General features: G+C 34.3%; 1 protein-coding gene across 1 annotated transcript; it reads left to right on the top strand.

The window, feature by feature from the left end:
- Positions 1 to 9,146: 9,146 nt before the first annotated feature.
- Positions 9,147 to 10,430, top strand: LOC130238840 (QRFP-like peptide receptor). The gene has a single exon (XM_056469955.1). The coding sequence runs from the start codon at positions 9,147 to 9,149 to the stop codon at positions 10,428 to 10,430; it is 1,284 nt and encodes a 427-aa protein (XP_056325930.1).
- The last annotated feature ends 7,789 nt before the right edge of the window (positions 10,431 to 18,219 follow it).

Below are 18,219 nucleotides of genomic sequence, written 5' to 3'. Positions count from 1 at the left end.
CTTGAATAAACTCCACAACAAATACATGAAATAAACTTACTTGGTATTTTTGACTAATGAGCTGTATTTCAGCTTCATTATTCCGTCTCTATCACTGAGGGCTGTTTATTTGACATAACGCACGGTGGCCGGAAAGAAGCAACTCATTTGCATTTAAAGGCACAGACTACAAAAACAGCTAGAATGTATTCAGACACTAAAATTGGCATATTCTGGAGATCTTGATACATTATCTGATGGGTATTTTGAGCTGGAACTTTACAGACATTTACATTTACATTTACATTTAGTCATTTAGCAGACGCTTTTATCCAAAGCGACTTACAAATGAGGACAAGGAAGCAATTTACACAACTATAAGAGCAGCAGTGAACAAGTGCTATAGACAAGTTTCAGGTGTGTAAAGTCTAAGAAGCTAAGCATTAGTAAATTTATTTTATTTTTTTTTTGAGAGAGAGAGTACAGTTGGTGGTATAGCCAGAGAGGCAGTTAAGATAAGGAAGGAAAGTGGAGACTAAATAGTCGAGTTTTTAGTCGTTTCTTGAAGACAGCAAGTGACTCTGCCGTTCTGATGTAGTTAGGGAGTTCATTCCACCAACTGGGCAGATTGAATGCGAGAGTTCGGGAAAGTGATTTCTTCCCTCTTAGGGATGGAACAACGAGGCGACGTTCATTCACAGAACGCAAGTTTCTGGAGGGCACATAAATCTGCAGAAGTGAGAGCAGATAAGGAGCAAAGCCAGAGGTCGCTTTGTAAGCAAACATCAGAGTTTTGAATTTGATGCGAGCAGCAACTGGCAGCCAGTTCAAACGGGTGAGTAGCGGAGTGACATGTGCTCTTTTGGGTTCATCAAAGACCACTCGTGCTGCTGCGTTCTGAAGCAGCTGAAGAGATTTGATAGAATTAGCTGGAAGCCCGGCTAGTAGAGAGTTGCAATAGTCCAGTTTGGAGAGAACAAGAGCTTGAACAATGAGTTGAGCTGTATGTTCAGATAGGAAGGGTCGGACCTTTCTGATGTTATAGAGTGTGAATCTGCAAGATCGAGCAGTTCTAGAAATGTGGTCAGAGAAGTTTAGTTGGTCATCAATCGTTACTCCAAGGCTTTTTACCATTTTGGATGCAGTAATGGTTGCCCCATCCATCTGGATTGAAAAGTTATGGTGTAGAGTTGGGTTGGCAGAAACTTCAAGCATTTCCGTTTTCGTGAGGTTAAGCTGAAGATGATGATCTTTCATCCAGTGTGAAATGTCTGACAGGCAGGCTGAAGTGCGAGCTGGAACCGAGGGATCATCAGGGTGAAAAGAGAGGTATAGCTGGGTATCATCAGCATAGCAGTGGTAGAAAAATCCATGTTTCTGGATGACTGTTCCTAAAGATGTCGTGTAGATGGAGAAGAGAAGTGGCCCAAGAACAGAGCCCTGAGGTACCCCAGTGTTTAGATGCTGTAGGTTGGACACCTCTCCCCTCCAAGACACGCTGAATGACCTGTCCGAGAGGTAAGAACTGAACCATTGAATAACAGTGCCTGCGACGCCCAGTGACTCAAGCGTAGATAGCAGGATCTGGTGGTTTACAGTGTCAAAAGCAGCTGATAAATCCAGCAAGATGAGGACAGATGATTTAGAGTCTGCTTTAGCCAGTCTGAGATCCTCCACGACCGAGAACAGGGCAGTCTCAGTTGAGTGGCCTTTCTTAAAGCCAGATTGTTTGTTGTCCATGAGATTGTTTTGAGTAAGAAAGTCCAGGACTGGATTGAACACTACTTTCTCCAAAATCTTGGCCATGAATGGAAGTAGTTTTCAAGTAGCGTTTGATCCAGGTTGGGTTTCTTTAGCAGTGGGGTTACCCTCGCCTGCTTAAATGAAGTAGGGAATAGACCAGAGTCAAGAGATGTGTTAATTATGTGAGACACATTCTGGAGACATCAAAGGCTTATCATACATGTTGTAAAAGGGATATAGGAGCCCTTTAAGGTGAAGAATATTTTAAATGTTCTTTATACTACAGTAAAAAAAAACTTAGGAATGGAAAAGTTCCTTGGATGTTTAGGCCCAATCCCAATTCTATTTTGTACCCCTACCTCTTCCCCTTCCCCCTTAAAACTGAGTGTGAGGGGTAAGGGCTTCAAAATGTACCCCTATGAAATGGGACAGCACTACAGCACCTGCACATGTCATTATATGTCATCGCAATCTCTTGCTTATTATGAGATCAGACGATCGCGACTGGTGTAGTTTTCCAGTTGTGTTATTTTTGGTATTTATCTTGCTACGTTACTATCACAACGTTATAATGTGGCAGTAGAATCGTAACTATACTGTGCATTTACACAGTGGCCATATTCATCTATGTAAACAAACAAAAAACAACATTAACATTATAGTAACACCGTTAAAATGTCATTCCCAGCCACTAGACTTTTCTGACAGGGTATTCAAGTGTCATCGAGTGTCAGAATGTTGTGGGACTGCTATACAGGAGTTATGATTATGGATTATAGATCGCAAAATTTAGCAGTTTTTATTTTGGCAGGGTTTTTTTAAAGTATGACAGTAAAACACAAACGCGGTTATGCATACATTAACACATGTGCTTGTTTGTTGTGAAAATTCGGAATAATGACAAAAAATACTAATGTGTGGATCTCCTTTCCTCCGGATGCAGCTGTACTGCCCTTGTGGCTGGTGTATTCTGGGAAGTTTTCTTACCCCTTGGTTTCGAGTGTGGTCCTGAAAAATCTCCGTTCGAAGGGCTATCTACCCCTTCCCCATAGCCCTACGCCTTCAAGCCAAAGAGAATTGGAACACCGCAATTCTCTTTTCTCTTTGGGGAAGGGGTAGATAGCCCTTCGAATGGGAAGGGCTAAGGGGTAGAATTGAGCCTTAATGTTCTCTGTGAAACCAGTGATGTTTAGAAGAACTTTTATGAGTGAAATTAGGGTTTACTCACTTTTTTAGTCAACTAAATGTGTTTTAAACATTTTAATGTATTTGGACCTTTAAGTGCCTTTTAGTGTATTTGGACCCTCTAATTTTGCATTTAACAACAATTTACAGTGTTAAATTTGTTAACAGTTAATATATTAATTAAATAATAATAAAAAATCATTGTATATAATTTTAATTATATATATATATATATATATATATATTTTCCTACATTTTTTTCAGGTATTATTATTATTATTATTATTATTATTATTTTAAGTACTTTTTCATTAACTTATTAATAACAGCATTCAGCATCTTAAGAACAACTATTAACTTGGGAAAGTTTTAAAACAGAGAGAGAGATAAATGGAATTTTTTTAATGTCTTGATTATAGTTATATGATAGAAATATGCTCATAAATTGATTCTTTTTTGGCTGTGTGAAGTATTAACACAAAAAATAAAAGGTAAGAAAGTGGAATATATTTTGAATAAATATTTTTTATATAGTTCTCTATAAAGGAAGTGTTCTTTGTAATTTATAAATATTTCACTTTTCCATTGATTCTTGGGTATATGGACATATTTTTCAGACAATGTTTTCATTAGACTTTGCCTTATTCTCATGCTGTTGAATATTGTTTTTAATAAAAATCACCAGAAACTGCAAGATATCAGTAAATATATAATTTGCATAACATTACATGCAGAGGTTTAGTCACAGGAAAAGAAGTGATACAAACAAAATTTGTATTCTACGTCTGCACAAAAAAGGTTACTATCAAAATAGTCATGGTGATGTACAAGGAAAGTAATAAATACGTGGGCTTCATCTATTTGTTCCATCTGAGTGAAAAATTGTCAGATGAATTTACAAGACAGTGATGCTCAGATCACTTCATCTGCTTCTCTATCTACTTTAGTGTCCTTCCAGTCTCTGATATGATGAAGGAATCATTAGTTCTCGAATTAGTCATGCTGTAGGTTGGAGCTGACATGTCAGCATGATGTGAATGAGTGAATTAAAACACTTTGACAGCAGGCCTGTTATGTAAGTCTGCTCATCAGAGCCTTGCTTGGTGGACTAGAACACAATGTGTTAGTTTTGAGGTGTGCGATCAAGAAATAATAAGTAAAATGATAAATGATAATGATTAATTATGTTTAATTCTGTTAAAAAATATTTGATTATTGCAAAGACCATGTATATTTGTTTTTCTTGTGTATATATATCAAACACTGACAGTCATTTATTTATTTTCCTTCGGCTTAGTCCCTTTATTCATCAGGGGTTGCTACAGCGGAATGACCCGACAGCTTATCCAGCATATGTTTTACAAAGCCGATGCCCATCCAACTGCAACCCAGTACTGGGAAACACCCATACACACCCATTTACACACATACACTATGGCCAATTTAGTTTATTCAATTCAACTATAGAGCATGTCTTTGGATTGTGGGGGAAACCACACAAAACGAAATTCAGATAAGCATCAATGTATTTATATGTTCAAAAATACAGTTAAAGGAGTGCATTGATTTAAAAAGTTAAATTGTTGTTTGATATTTGATATCATATAGTAAGTGTGGCTTACGTTTAAGTTCAAAACTTCTCCAGAAATGGCTTTATATGGTAATTTATAACCCCTGACGTGATTTGTTTTGACCATATTTGGAGCAGTTATGAATATTAATGAGCTCTGCTCCGATTTCTTCAGCTGGTCAGTGTCTGCTTTCTCTCTTTCACACACACACACACACACATGCACACAGCGTAATGTACTCTGAAATGAACACATAAAAAATAATCATACTTAATTCAAGTCAAAAAGGAGGCGTGGTTGTGCAGTTTGTAGCGATGTCACCTCACAGCTATAAGGTCACTGGTTCCAGCCTAAACTGATTATGATACTATGGGTTGGATTTTTTTATATTCATCCATTTAGTAGGAATAAATATGTTTTGTACATATACACCAGTGCAATTTTGAAAAAAAGGAAAGAAAAAATAAATAAAAGATTTAGGGAATTTGTTTTTAAAAGCAGTTAAAATATAATTGTTTGGTGATGCTTGTATGGTGTGTTTTTATCATGAATATTTTTTGTTATGTTTTAATGATACTGTTTTGATTTATACACAGCTCGTCTGTTCTTTTGGAGCCACATTTCATATGTCTTGTGTTTTTATGTTTAATGTATGGGGTACTTGTAGTTTTGTTAAACCTGTAAAATGAATTTAAATTCAATTCACATTTAGAATGTATTTTTATATCCTGATATGGAAAAAATGTGAATTTTATGGGGTGCTCTAACTTTTCACATCACTGTACACTGAAAAAAATAATTAAAAGATGATTCCTTAATTTTTTTTAAAGTTAAATTGTTGTAAACAAATAATTTGGGCTGAATTTAAACAAGCAACTTAAGTTGAACATTATTAAATTTAATTTGTTTGTTTAAATGCAACACAAATAAATTGTTTGCAACAATTTTTTAGACCTCTTTATTTTACATGCATATCTGAAAAATAATGATAACTGCATAATTTGCTCATAAGATTAGAGAATGTTTTGAAGATATATTGACAAAAGAAGATGTTTTGAAGTAAGCTGTAAATTCCATTGACTTCCATTGTAAAAACAAATACTATGGAAATAAATCCTAACAGGTTTCGAACATTCTTTAAAATATCTTCTTTTGTGTTCGAGTCAAAGGTGAGCAAATGATGTCAGAAAATAAATTTTTGGGTGAACTAAACCTTTATAGGAGTATCATAAATATTTAATAAAAACTTTTCATCAAATAAGAGCAGAACTATTTGAATGAAAGATTCAAGTAATATTGCTGAAAATTAACTTTGCCATCACAGGAGTAAATGACATTGTTACATTTTAATTATCAACAATATTTGGTAATACTTGAGATTTACTATTTACTGTTTTATCAAGACCATAGGTCGAGGAGGACACCCATGACATGTGGAGTCCCACGAGGTTAATTTCTTGCACCTCTCTCTATCAACCTTTATATGCTCCCTCTGAGCCAAATAATGAGAAAGAACCAAATCTCCTACCACAGCTATTCTGATGACACTCAGATCTACTTACTTATTGACTTACAGATCTACAGCCCCATTGACACCCTCTGCAAATGCATTGATGAAATTAACAGTTGGATGTGCCAAAACCTTCTTCAGTAAAACAAAGAAAAAACTGAAGTCATTGCGTTTGGGAACAGAGATGAGGTTCTCAAGGTGAATGCGTACCTTGGCTCTAAGGGTCAAACAACAAAAAATAAGGTCAAGAATCTTGGTGTTATTCTGAGGTCAGATCTGAGTTTCAGTAGTCATGTCAAAGCAGTGACTAAATCAGCATACTATCATCTCAAAGACATTGCAAGAATTAGATGCTTTCAGTGAGGCCTTAGAGAAACTTGTTCATGCTTTTATCACCATTAGGATGGATTACTGTAACGGACTCCTCACCGGCCTTTCCAAAAAGACAGTCAGTTTTCAGCTCATTCAGAATGCTGCGACCTGAACCAGAAAATCAGAGCACATCACACCTGTCCTCAGGAGTTTATACTGGCTCCCAGTTACATTCAGAATAGATTTTAAAGTATCATTACTTGTCTATATATCATTAAATGGACCTGAATACATTACAGATATGCTGACTGAATCCAAACTTAATAAATTACTGAAATTTTTTATGATCATATAAATGTCTTTAAATTCACAATTTAATAATTATGTCTTCTTTTATAACCTGTTTTAACGCATTTGAATCTGTTTCAATCACTTTTATTATTTGTTTGTATTTTCTTATACGTGGCTCTTTTATTCTTGTTTATGTAAAGCACTTTGAATTGCCACTGTGTGTGAAATGTGCTATATAAATAAACTTGCCTTGCCTTGCCTAAATGTATTCTAAAAAATGTAATTTACACCCATGTTGCATATAAAATCTAAAAGTCCTAAATGCACAAAAGCAACAGAAATTTCTTTGAGAACACATATTGACTGTAATGTTACCTCTGTGGCTTATTGCTTTTATAAATGGTGGCAACAGTGAAATGATAAAAGACACAAATGTTGAATAGATAATTGCATTTATTCATAATGAACGATTTTCTGCCAAGTGGTATCGCTCATTAGCTTCCAACTGTGGCTGTTTATAGCAGCAGCTTCGAGCATGACTAATTCAATCAGATTTTGTAGATGGAACTAATTTTATAATCTATTTTACATTTAATAAAGCGCTTTCAAATTTGCAGTAGATACAATAGCAGAATCACTTGTTTTGATTAACCTGATGTCATGAGCTATTATTGTAAAACTATTCTTATGATTTTGTCAGTACAAAAAAAACATCATTTACATGGCACCAGATGGTTAGATGTTTTTTTCTTAAGGCTTTTCAAGTGATATAAGGACAACAGCTTTAAATGTGTGATTTTGCTTTTACAAAAAATACATTTTCAGGATCTTGTCATACACATTCAAAAAAAAAATTTTTTAAGCTACTTATTTAAAATGAGCTGAAACAACACAATTCTGGAGATTTTGTTTGGGACAACTTAATTGTTTTATGTTTAATCGACTTAAATGTGTTGAAATAACTTAATCGATTTGTGTTGGGACAACATAAATGAATTGTGTGGAACCCTTTTCCACACAATTACGTTAATGTTTAAGATTAAGATTTAACAATTAAGATTAAGTTGATTTAACTGTTTTTACAATTTAATTGGCCCGGCAATCAAAAATGTGTGTGTGTGTGTGTGTGTGTGTATGTGTGTGTGTGTGTGTGTGTGTGTGTGTGTGTGTGTTGTATTTCTATTGCTTTGGGGACCAAATGTCCCAACATGTATAGCAATACCAGTGAATTTTGACCTTGTGGGGACATTTTTGGCCCCCACAAGGAAAATGCCTCATAAATCACACAGAATTAAATATTTAAAAAATTTAAAAATGCTGAACGTTATATGATATGACCTTGTGGGGACATTTTTGGGTCCCCATGATGAAAATTGCTCATTACTCACACATAATTAATTATTTTGAAAATGTTAAAATGCTGAATGTTTCCTGTGATATCACCTTGTGTGTGTTTATGTGTGTGAATAATTCTTGTTGCAGTGAAAGTTTTACTTTTTGCCTTTTTAACTTTTTAAAAATGCAAAAAGCAAACATTGTTAACTTTTTGAAAAGGATTATATTCACCATATACATACACACGTTTACTTATTTACTGTAATCAATGAACTTTCATAAACATTTTATATTCCCTTATAGAGGAAAACTTACAGCAAAACCGGAGCACTCTAAGGAAACCCACGCCAACATGGGGAGAACATGCAAACTCCATGCAGAAATGCCAACTGACATCTGGGATTCTGGGAACCAGCGACCTTCTTGTTGTAAGGCGATCATGCTACCAACTGCGCCACCGTGACGCCAAAATATTTATAATTGCATGTAAAATGTATAAATGAAGATGGTCTATCCAGGTACTTTAATTTTTTTTTTCTCTTGATGTTCAAACTATTCATTTCAAATTAGCTGAAGCAACACAATTCTAGATTTCTTTGGGCACAACTTAATTATTTTATGTACAATCCACTTAAATTAACGTAATCAATTTGTGTGGAACCCTGCATTTTTTACAGTGTATATGTAGACAGAAAGACAGACAAATCATGTCTAGATTTAAAAAAATAACTAATTTATTTTATTTGTGGATTCATATTTTTATTTTTAATGCTTTTTATTGAAATTTTAGGTACATCTTGAATTTAGAGAACAGCATGAGAAATGTAATTTTTAAAAATTGTAACTAATGACAGAGAAATTTAGATTTTACTGTAAAGTAGAAATTATGGACGGACATACAGAGATGGATGGATGGATGGATGGATAGATGGATGGATAGATAGATAGATAGATAGATAGATAGATAGATAGATAGATAGATAGATAGATAGATAGATAGATAGATAGATAGATAGATAGATAGATAGATAGATAGATAGATAGATAGATAGATAGATAGATAGATAGTACTGAGCTTTGGACAGTTTAATTACACGCGTCATTATCTGACAACTTATGGAATACTGGATATTTTCTCTCTAGTAAATCACTGCTCTTTTCTCATATTCCTGAGGGTGGGGGCGTTATGGAGATCCTCAAGAAGAGGATGGTCAGATGAAATGGCACACAGAGGAACCATGAACACCTCGAGCATTTACAGCACATTCGGACGCCTGTTCCCGCACAACTTTTCTCTTTGGGAGCATTTCCAGAAGAACTGGACCACCCGTGACTTTTCGCCCTTTTCCATCGACTTTCTGTTTGCAGGGCACGAGCCAGACACTATAGTTTTAATGGTGATGTACGTGATATCTTTCGTGACAGGATTAGTGGGGAATATCATGGCTCTGTGGGTGCTGACGCGCCGGAGGAACCGCTTGTCTGGAGCTTCAGCCACCAGGAGACTCTTGGTCAACCTGGCGGTGTGCGACATGATGGTGGTGTGCGTCTGCATGCCGGTCAATTTAGCGCACCAGGTGTGTAACGCCTGGGTGTTTGGAGACTTTTTGTGCCGCGCCGTGCCCTTCGTCCAGGCGGTGTCCGTATCTGCAAGCGTCCTGAGTCTAGCCGTGATTAGTCTGAACAGATATTACAGCGTTCACAGCCCGCTGCACGCCAGATCTTTCTTCACGGCCAGCAGGATGATATGCATGATAGCAGTGGTGTGGGTCGTGTCTTCTGCGTTATGTTTGCCGTTGTTTTTTATGAACACGACTAAAACGCTTTCCTTGTTAGACGGGCTGCATACGGTGACCGTGTGCGTGGAGAGCTGGTCAAAAGTCAAACTGCGCCAGGGTTACAACTTTTTACTCTTCTGCGCGCTGTACGCATTCCCTGTAGTGTTTAACCTCATTATTTGCTTCCTGACCTGTTGGAAATTGAGCAGAGGAGGCTCTTCGTCTATATCAGATCCTAACCAGCTTGCGTTAACCTCTTCAACATCGCGCCTAAAAACGCGCAAGAGGATCGCCAAGATGGTTTTCGCGCTCGTGCTGCTCTTCACCTTCTCCTGGCTGCCGCTTTATGCCGTCGATATCTGGATCGACTCCAACATGCCCAGCTCTCCCGATCGTAATGAAGATTTAAGCAACGTTGAGCATCATTGGATTCTCCAAAGCAGACCCTTTGCGCAATGGCTGGGTCTCACCAACTCGTCTCTCAACCCCCTCTGCTACTGCTTTGTTGGAAACTTGTACAGGTCTGCCAAGAGGTTCAGAGAAAGCTACAGAGAGAAGATCTTGAGTCTGACCAATAAGTCTTCGATCAGAAATTCCGCGACTAAAATCCAGCAGCGCAACTCTGGATCATCCAAGAGATTAGCGTCAGAAACGAGGAGTTACGATCTTTCCAGGCTGACCCGAAGCAAAAGCATGTCTTCGACGACTGTGTGTGAGAGCATTTGACTTCAGAAAAATTTATTACAGACTGTTATAAAACTATTATGGAACTGTGAATAGAGTGGTGCTTTTAAAAAAATACAATTTTAAGTGAAAAGTCACATGATGCTAGACTATTGTATACGTTTTATACAAATTTAAACTGTTTGAATGTACAATAGCCCAACAGCCTGCTAGGCTATATCTAGTGAAAATGAGGTAACATTTTACAAAATGGGACAAGTTAATGTATTTACTAACATGAACAAACAATGACCAATGCTTGTAGCATTATAATTCAGCATTTACTAATGCATTATGCACTCCGAACTAACAATGAACAACTGAATTTTCGTTATCTAAGCTTAACAAAATGAATAAATACTGTAATAGATGATTTAATATGGAACAAAATCAATGCCAAAAGTATTGAATTGAAAATCTTCTTGAATAGCACAAACTGGAAAAAATACACTGAATTAACAAGTGCTTGAATTTAAATGACTTGAACTGCCAGGGTTTGTATTTTAGGTCCTAAAATTTTAACATAGCTGTTCATTTAAGCTGTGCATATTTCAAATAAAATATTTCAAACACGTTTTCATACTTATAAATTAAATTATTCATATTCAATTTCCAGATTTCACTTACAAAATATTCAGTACTGTTTAAAAATACGAGCATGACAGGTCCATATCCAGGGGGGAGTCGGGTGGTTCGAAAGAATCACCCCTCACTGACAAGGGTCCAGAATTTGTCCCATATGAACTCATTTGTCTTATTTTAACTGCTATGCCAGCATAACTGTGATGATAACCCATTGAAAAAGGCCTGTTGACTGTCACATCGATTTGACTTCAGCAAATCAGTTTTGGCCAATGCAAACTATTATTTTTCATGAGTGCATCATCCAGATGTGCAAGAAAACATACAATCTGACGTAAGTAAGGTCATTTTTCACTACTGACCTGCATTGTTGTTAAAAAGAGAACACATTTTACAGGTAACTTTTTTTCTAAATCTTGGACTTTATTCTTAAAACAAAAAATGACAGATAAAAAGGTGTGAAGCACTAAAAGCAGACCATATTAAAATTAAGTTGTTGTTATCAATGAATTTTCAAACATAAAACTGTAAAGCTTTACATTTATTATTATTATTATTATTATTATTATTATTATTATTATTATTGTTATGTTAAAATTTTCTATTATTCAAATAGCCAAATTCTGACTGAGGAAATGGAATTTTCTGTTTGCAGTTTGTTATTTGCCTAATAAATGACACAATAGACTACAGTTTTAAATTAAAAAAATTCTATTATTTTCCTAATGATATATGATGTAATAAATTTGTATTTATTTTAAATCTTTAGGAAATATTTTTGGTACATCAAAAAGTGTGGTTATGATGACCATCTGACAAGCTAAACCTACTAAAAATAGTGCTTAAAATGTCACTAAAATGCAGTATACTGTATAAATGTCTTAGTTAAATGAGGCGTATAACTGCAAAAAAGGTCCATATTTTGAGAAAAAAGAACCAGCCCTTTCACCAGGCTGGCTACGGGCTTGTATAATATTCAAAATATTCAATCTATTGCTTTCCTGCAGTTCCCGGATGTAATGTCAAATTTTAACAGTCGAATTTGATAAAATGAACTGAAAATTGCCTTTTGAATATTACATTGTATTTTTAAACAGTATTGAATATTTTGTAAGTAAAATCTGGAAGTTGAATAAGAATTATTTAATTTAAAAGTATGAAAACATGTTTGAAATATTTTTTGTTGAAATATTCAGCTTAAATGAACAGCTATGGTACATTTCAGGACCTAAAAATACAAACCCTGGCAATTCAAGTCATTAAAATGCAAGCACAAGTTCAGTGTATAATTTTTTTCAGTTTGTGCTATTCAACAAGCTTTTTAATTCAATACTTTTGGCATTGATTTTGTTCCATAATTTCTTCATTGTTTGTTCATAAAAGCATTAACATTAATTAACTAATATTGTAAATTGTTACCAAAATGCTTCTATTTATTATTGTTTTATAATGAAATACTTTCAGCATAACTTTTAGAATTTGGCGTTGAATTAAAGACCAGTAAAAACAATGTTAATACATACATGATTAAAGTTGTTGTAGTAACACTTTACAGTATGGTTCTTTTTGTAAATAATGACTGCATTAGTTACCAATGACTTACAAAGCATCTATTAACACATCATTTTTAAAATTAAACATTGAATGTTAACATTATTTCATTTATTAGAGCTAACATACGCCAAATATCTGTTGAATAACATAAATACAGAATAACTAACAAATCGCTAAATTTTATTTTGACTGCTCCTCTGCCCAATGGTTGACCATGTTTTTACTGTTTTAAATAATGTCTGTTAACGTCATTTAAAGAATGACTGTTTTAAATAATGGCTTACACACACACACACAGCATTGTTGGCTTACAAAAAAAAATCAAACATACATAATCCTGTTGCACTGCTACACTTGATTTTGGTTTTATTGTAAAAAATAAAAAAAGAAAACATGTTAAATAAGAATCTGGAATATTTTATGGCATACTCCAAAAAATAAAGATGATTTAGTATTCAAAAATGTTTCATTTTAATTATAAAAAATAAAAAAATTAGTCTTATACTTCATATTTTCAAATTTTTCATATGTATTAAGCCTGGTACTTTTACCATAAACCGACAGATCAACCATTTGGTAGAGGCTGAAATTTTTGAAATTATGAGATGTTTTAAAAAAAAATGCATTAAGTGTGTTAACTAGCGACATTAGGAGTTGAATGCAATCCAAAAATAGTTTTTTCTTGCAGTTAAAGAGTTAGTATTAGCTAAGCAACATTTGAACTTGGGAAAATACTTCGTATGTATTAATCTTTGCATTAACATTACATTTACATTGACATGATTAAAAGAACACAAGATATAATTTATAATAAATAATATTGTTTAATGGATCTCATCTAACATAACCTATTTTAAGTATTTTAATGAACTAAAAATGTACAAAGATTAATAAATACTGTAACAAAAGCATTGCTCATTGTTTGCTAAAGTTAATTAGTGCATTTATTTACATTAACTAATGGAACCTTAAAGTTTATTATGAAATAATTTATGATTCATAATAAGATTGAATTTGTTATCATTAGTTGATTCGCTATGACCTAAAGCACTTATTAATATTAATGTTATTTTCAACATTTTTTAAATAAATGTATCAAATCAAAAACATATTCCATGCATGGGTTTAAGCTAACATGCATGAACTAACAGCTAATAGCTGCATTTTTATTATCTATAGCATTGACAAATATAATTATTACATAATCTTAAGTAATATATGAATGAATATACTGAAATACATCAGTCAATTGTAAAGTGTCACAGTCATAACTACAAAGTGTTACTGTGAATTCTATTAACAACTCTGATATTTTGCTTGTTTCATTTGTAATTATTTTTCAGTTAAATAAATGAATACCAGATCTGTTCTGAAATCAGTGCATTTGAGTGGAAAATAACAGGAGTGTGTTGCTCAAGCCAGGATTAATGGCACCACTGAGAGGCTTTAGCCCTGATGTGTGGTTGTCTGTTATTCCCACCAACCCCTTCCAAAAGAAATCTAAAGATCCCTGTATTATAACTATTCCTACTGTTATACATTCTGACTGCGTCACCGCACCACATTTGCAGCCTTTCCGACTGTAGACAAGACATTTAACTTTATAGCATCTATATAGTGAGCACCACAGTTTAACACTCTAAAAAACAAAAGGTGGTTGGAAACACTTTACAACAAGGTTGTATTAGTTAATGTTAGTTAATGCATTTACTAAAACGAACAATAAAGTATGATCTTATTCTGCATCCCTAATCCTACCCAATACCTAAACCCACTATCTACTTTACTTACTATTAATAAACAGCTAATTAGTAGTTTAATGGTGTTAGTTAATTGCTTGTTAATACTGTGAATTGTGACCTAAACTAAAGTGTTACCATTAATGGAAATCCAGTTGTTCATTGTTAGTTCATGTTAACAGACATTAATTTTAATTTTAATATGGCATTAGTAAATGTTGAACTAGGATTAATAAATGATGTATAGGTATTGTTCATTATTATTTCATGTTGGTAAATACATTAACTAGTGAAACCTTGTAAATTGTAAAGTGTGACCGGGTTTTATTTACATTTAATCCCTATGCAACCCCACATCAATTCATAACTTTTTGATTTAATGCCTAATTCAAATGAAATTGTATGATATCATCCGCTGACTACATTACATTAAATATAGATTTGCTATCAGCCAAACATGGTTAGTTTTAGGAATGAGGTTTCCTTTTTTAAAAGGATAGTTTACTCAAAAATGAAAATTTACTCATTATTTACTCAGCCTCAAGTGGTTCCAAACCTGAACACAAATGAAGATATTTAGAAAAATGTTAAAACATCAGATTTTCCGGTATTTATCTTAATTATTATAGCATTTAGTGCCTGTGTGAGAATGTGTGCGAGTGAAAAAACAGTGAGCAAGGCTGTGTAGGTTTATACAGACATTTAGAGGTTATGTTTAGCTACACCATTCTGAAACTTAATGATTCTCTTATGCTGGGTTCACACCAAACGCGGAACACCTCGTCACTTGCTCTCATTTACTCATGGGATGTTTTTCCTCTCAAGCGCATTAGGCGTCATTCGCACCATGATAATTTTCTTTTGCCTTTATTTGAGCTTGCATTGACTTTGTAACTTACTTATGTGAATAGGCTTGCTAATTTCGTTTTTGGTGTGAACCCAGTAGATGCGTTATCACTGTTTAGCGACGTCATGTTCTGGGAAAACTGAATTTGCTTCTTTTGTTCCATAGATATATATATAAACTAGATATCTCATACGGACCCTGAGCATGCGTCAATGCTGCCAGATTTGTACAGTGCTCCCAGGACAAATGTCATTCAACTGCACTAGTCAAAACTAAAGCCAATCTGAAGATGCTGAATAATAGTAATAGCATTATTAGATAATAGTAATGAGCAAACAAAGAAAACAAAGCATAAAGGCAGAACATTTCATAGGTAACTTTTTTTTTTAAGTTTCTGTATGTTACGAACTTTTGTGCTCAACAAGTAATGTTAATCATGATAATACAGTCACTCACTGCACTGACCATAAGGCACCGGCCCTCCTGGACCGAGATTGGTGACCCCAGCCTTAAAGAAACAAGGTCGCTGGTTCAAGTCCTGGCTGGATGAGTTGGAATTTCTGTGTGGAGTTTGCATGTTCTCCCCATGTTCCCGTAGGTTTCCTCCGGGTGCTCCGGTTTCCCCCACTGTCCAAAGACATGCAACACAGGTTAATTAAATAAACTAAATTGGTCGTAGTATAGGAGTTTGAATGAGTGTGTATGTGTGTTTCCCAGTACTGGGTTGCGGCTGGAAGGGCTTCCGCTGTGTAAAACATATACTGCAATAGTTGGTGATTCATTCCGCTGTGGTGACCCCTGATGAATAAAGGAAATTACATTTTTAAAAAGGAAAAAAGATCCAAAATGGTTATTTTATGGAATTCCACTTGTAAAAAATTTTAAAAATTTACATATTCACATTAGTGACATAAAAGAAACACTTGTAGTTTTCCAGACAACCTTACACAAACCATTTTTTTAGTGTGAAGAACATTTACAAAATCTAAAAAATTCAACCTTTTGTAGAATGAAGAGATTTGACAGAAAATATAAGTTCTATGACAGAAATTATAAGTTCTTTGACAGAAATTATAAGTTCTCTAGTTTTTTCTGACAGGTGTTGTTTCAAAAATTGGTGTCACACATCCAAAAAATGACTAGAAGAGAAATGGATTTATTCAAGATAATTTCCATATTCTACAAGCGTGACTAATGTAGATGATGATCATTTGCTGTCACAAAGACGAATCACAGATGTACCTGAACACAAAAGAAGATACTTAGAAAAATGTTACAAACCTGTAATCAGTGCTTAATTTGATTCAGATCCTGTTCCATAAAATATCAGATTTTCCGGTATTTATCTTAATTATTATAGCATTTAGGGCCTGTGTGAGAATGAGTGCGAGTGAAAAAACAGTGAGCAAGGCTGTGTGGGTTTATACAGACTTTTAGAGGTTATGTTTAGCTACACCATTCTGAAACTTAATGATTCTCTTATGCTGGCTTCACACCAAATTATAAGTTCTCTAGTTTTCTTTGACAGAAATGATAAGTTAATGGTGTTGTTTCGAAAATTGATGTCACTCATCCTAGAAAAAAGAAATGGATTTATTCAAGATCATTTCCATATTCTACTAGCGTGTCTAATGCAGATGATAATTTGTTGTCACAAAAGATGAATCACAGATGTACATTCCTCAGTGAATATTATGCCAAACAGATCTCTTCATTTATCTGTGCAATTATTTAATTTCACATTAATCTAGGCAAATGAAATCTATAGACATCATGTGAGTGCTGCTGGCAGCCGTAAACACATACACATCATTTTTTAAGTGATATTATTGTAAATACTTGAATAAGCTGCATTTCTTTAGGGATTATAACAGTAAATGCTTTAATAACATTGTGTTTCTCCAGCGCTCTCGATAAATCTGCCTTGCAAAAAAAGACAAATGCTGTGCTGAAATGTAAAAACATCGCATTGGAATAAAGTGTTGCTTTATAATGTGATTAAAATCCAAGGTCGTCTGAAGTAATTAATGCAAATATATTACCGCTTTTGTTCTCTAACATGAGTGCTTAGAAGCCGTGATTCATTATGATTATTTACATTTTAGGCAGTGATAATAGAGTGAGTCGGAACTCTACTTTTCTCTAAAAAGATCTCAAGTGTGTCCTGTGATTACATTTATTCAACCTGAATGTCTGGCACAAATGGACTTCCGTCAGTCTTTTCAAATAAATGAGAGCCATAATGGATGTAGCACTTCTGTTAATAACCTCCGAGAGCTTGTGCTGTCAACAATTCAAGCTTATTTCAAAGCAAAAGAAACGCTGATCACGGAAACATGTCATTCCGTGCGGCTTTTAGAGAGAAAGAGCTTTATAATTCACACCTGCTGCAGTTATTAAACTTCACATATTTCAATAAACTTTGTGCCCTTGTGTTGGCACTTACTGTAGATAATATCCTGAATATATTATCAGTGCTGGGTTGAGCACTTACAAATTGTAGTCTGTTACTGACTACAAGTTACATGAAGAACATTCTGAATAATAACAATCTCTATATTATAAGCATGAAACAATACATGTTAATAAGTAGAAGCTAAAATATAAAGGGGACTTCTTATCTGTGATGTAAAGTAACTAATTACAAATACTCAAATTACTGTAATTGAGTAGATTTTCTCAGGAATTGTAATTTACTGAGTAGTTTTGAAAGTGTACTTTTACTTACCCTTGAGTATATTTTTAGTGCTGTATCTGTACTTTTACTCCACTACTTTCCTTCAACCTGCAGTCACTACTTTATATTTTCTTGTCTATGGGGATTAGAAAAATCAGTCCTGCGAGTCCAATCAAATCACACATAGAAGGTAAATCATAGCATAATGAACTACTTCAAGACATGGGCGATTTATAATTGCAGCTGTCGACTGACTGACTGACTAACCAATCGACTGACCCATCTTCGTCCTTCCCTAAACTTCAATTCATGGGTAGTTAAGCATAAGTTAATGGTGATGTGCCCTTCCAAGTAAAGTCATGACATAATTACACATTATTAGCTCATTACCTT

This window comes from Danio aesculapii, chromosome 12 (assembly GCF_903798145.1).
Source record: "Danio aesculapii chromosome 12, fDanAes4.1, whole genome shotgun sequence".
NCBI lineage: Eukaryota > Metazoa > Chordata > Actinopteri > Cypriniformes > Danionidae > Danio > Danio aesculapii.
Note: the sequence above shows the minus strand (reverse complement) of the source record. Positions and strands in the feature narration are given on the sequence as shown.

Excerpts from the sequence above, each read along its gene's own strand:
- LOC130238840 (XM_056469955.1), top strand. The coding sequence starts at position 9,147 with ATGGCACACAGAGGAACCATGAACACCTCGAGCATTTACAGCACATTC.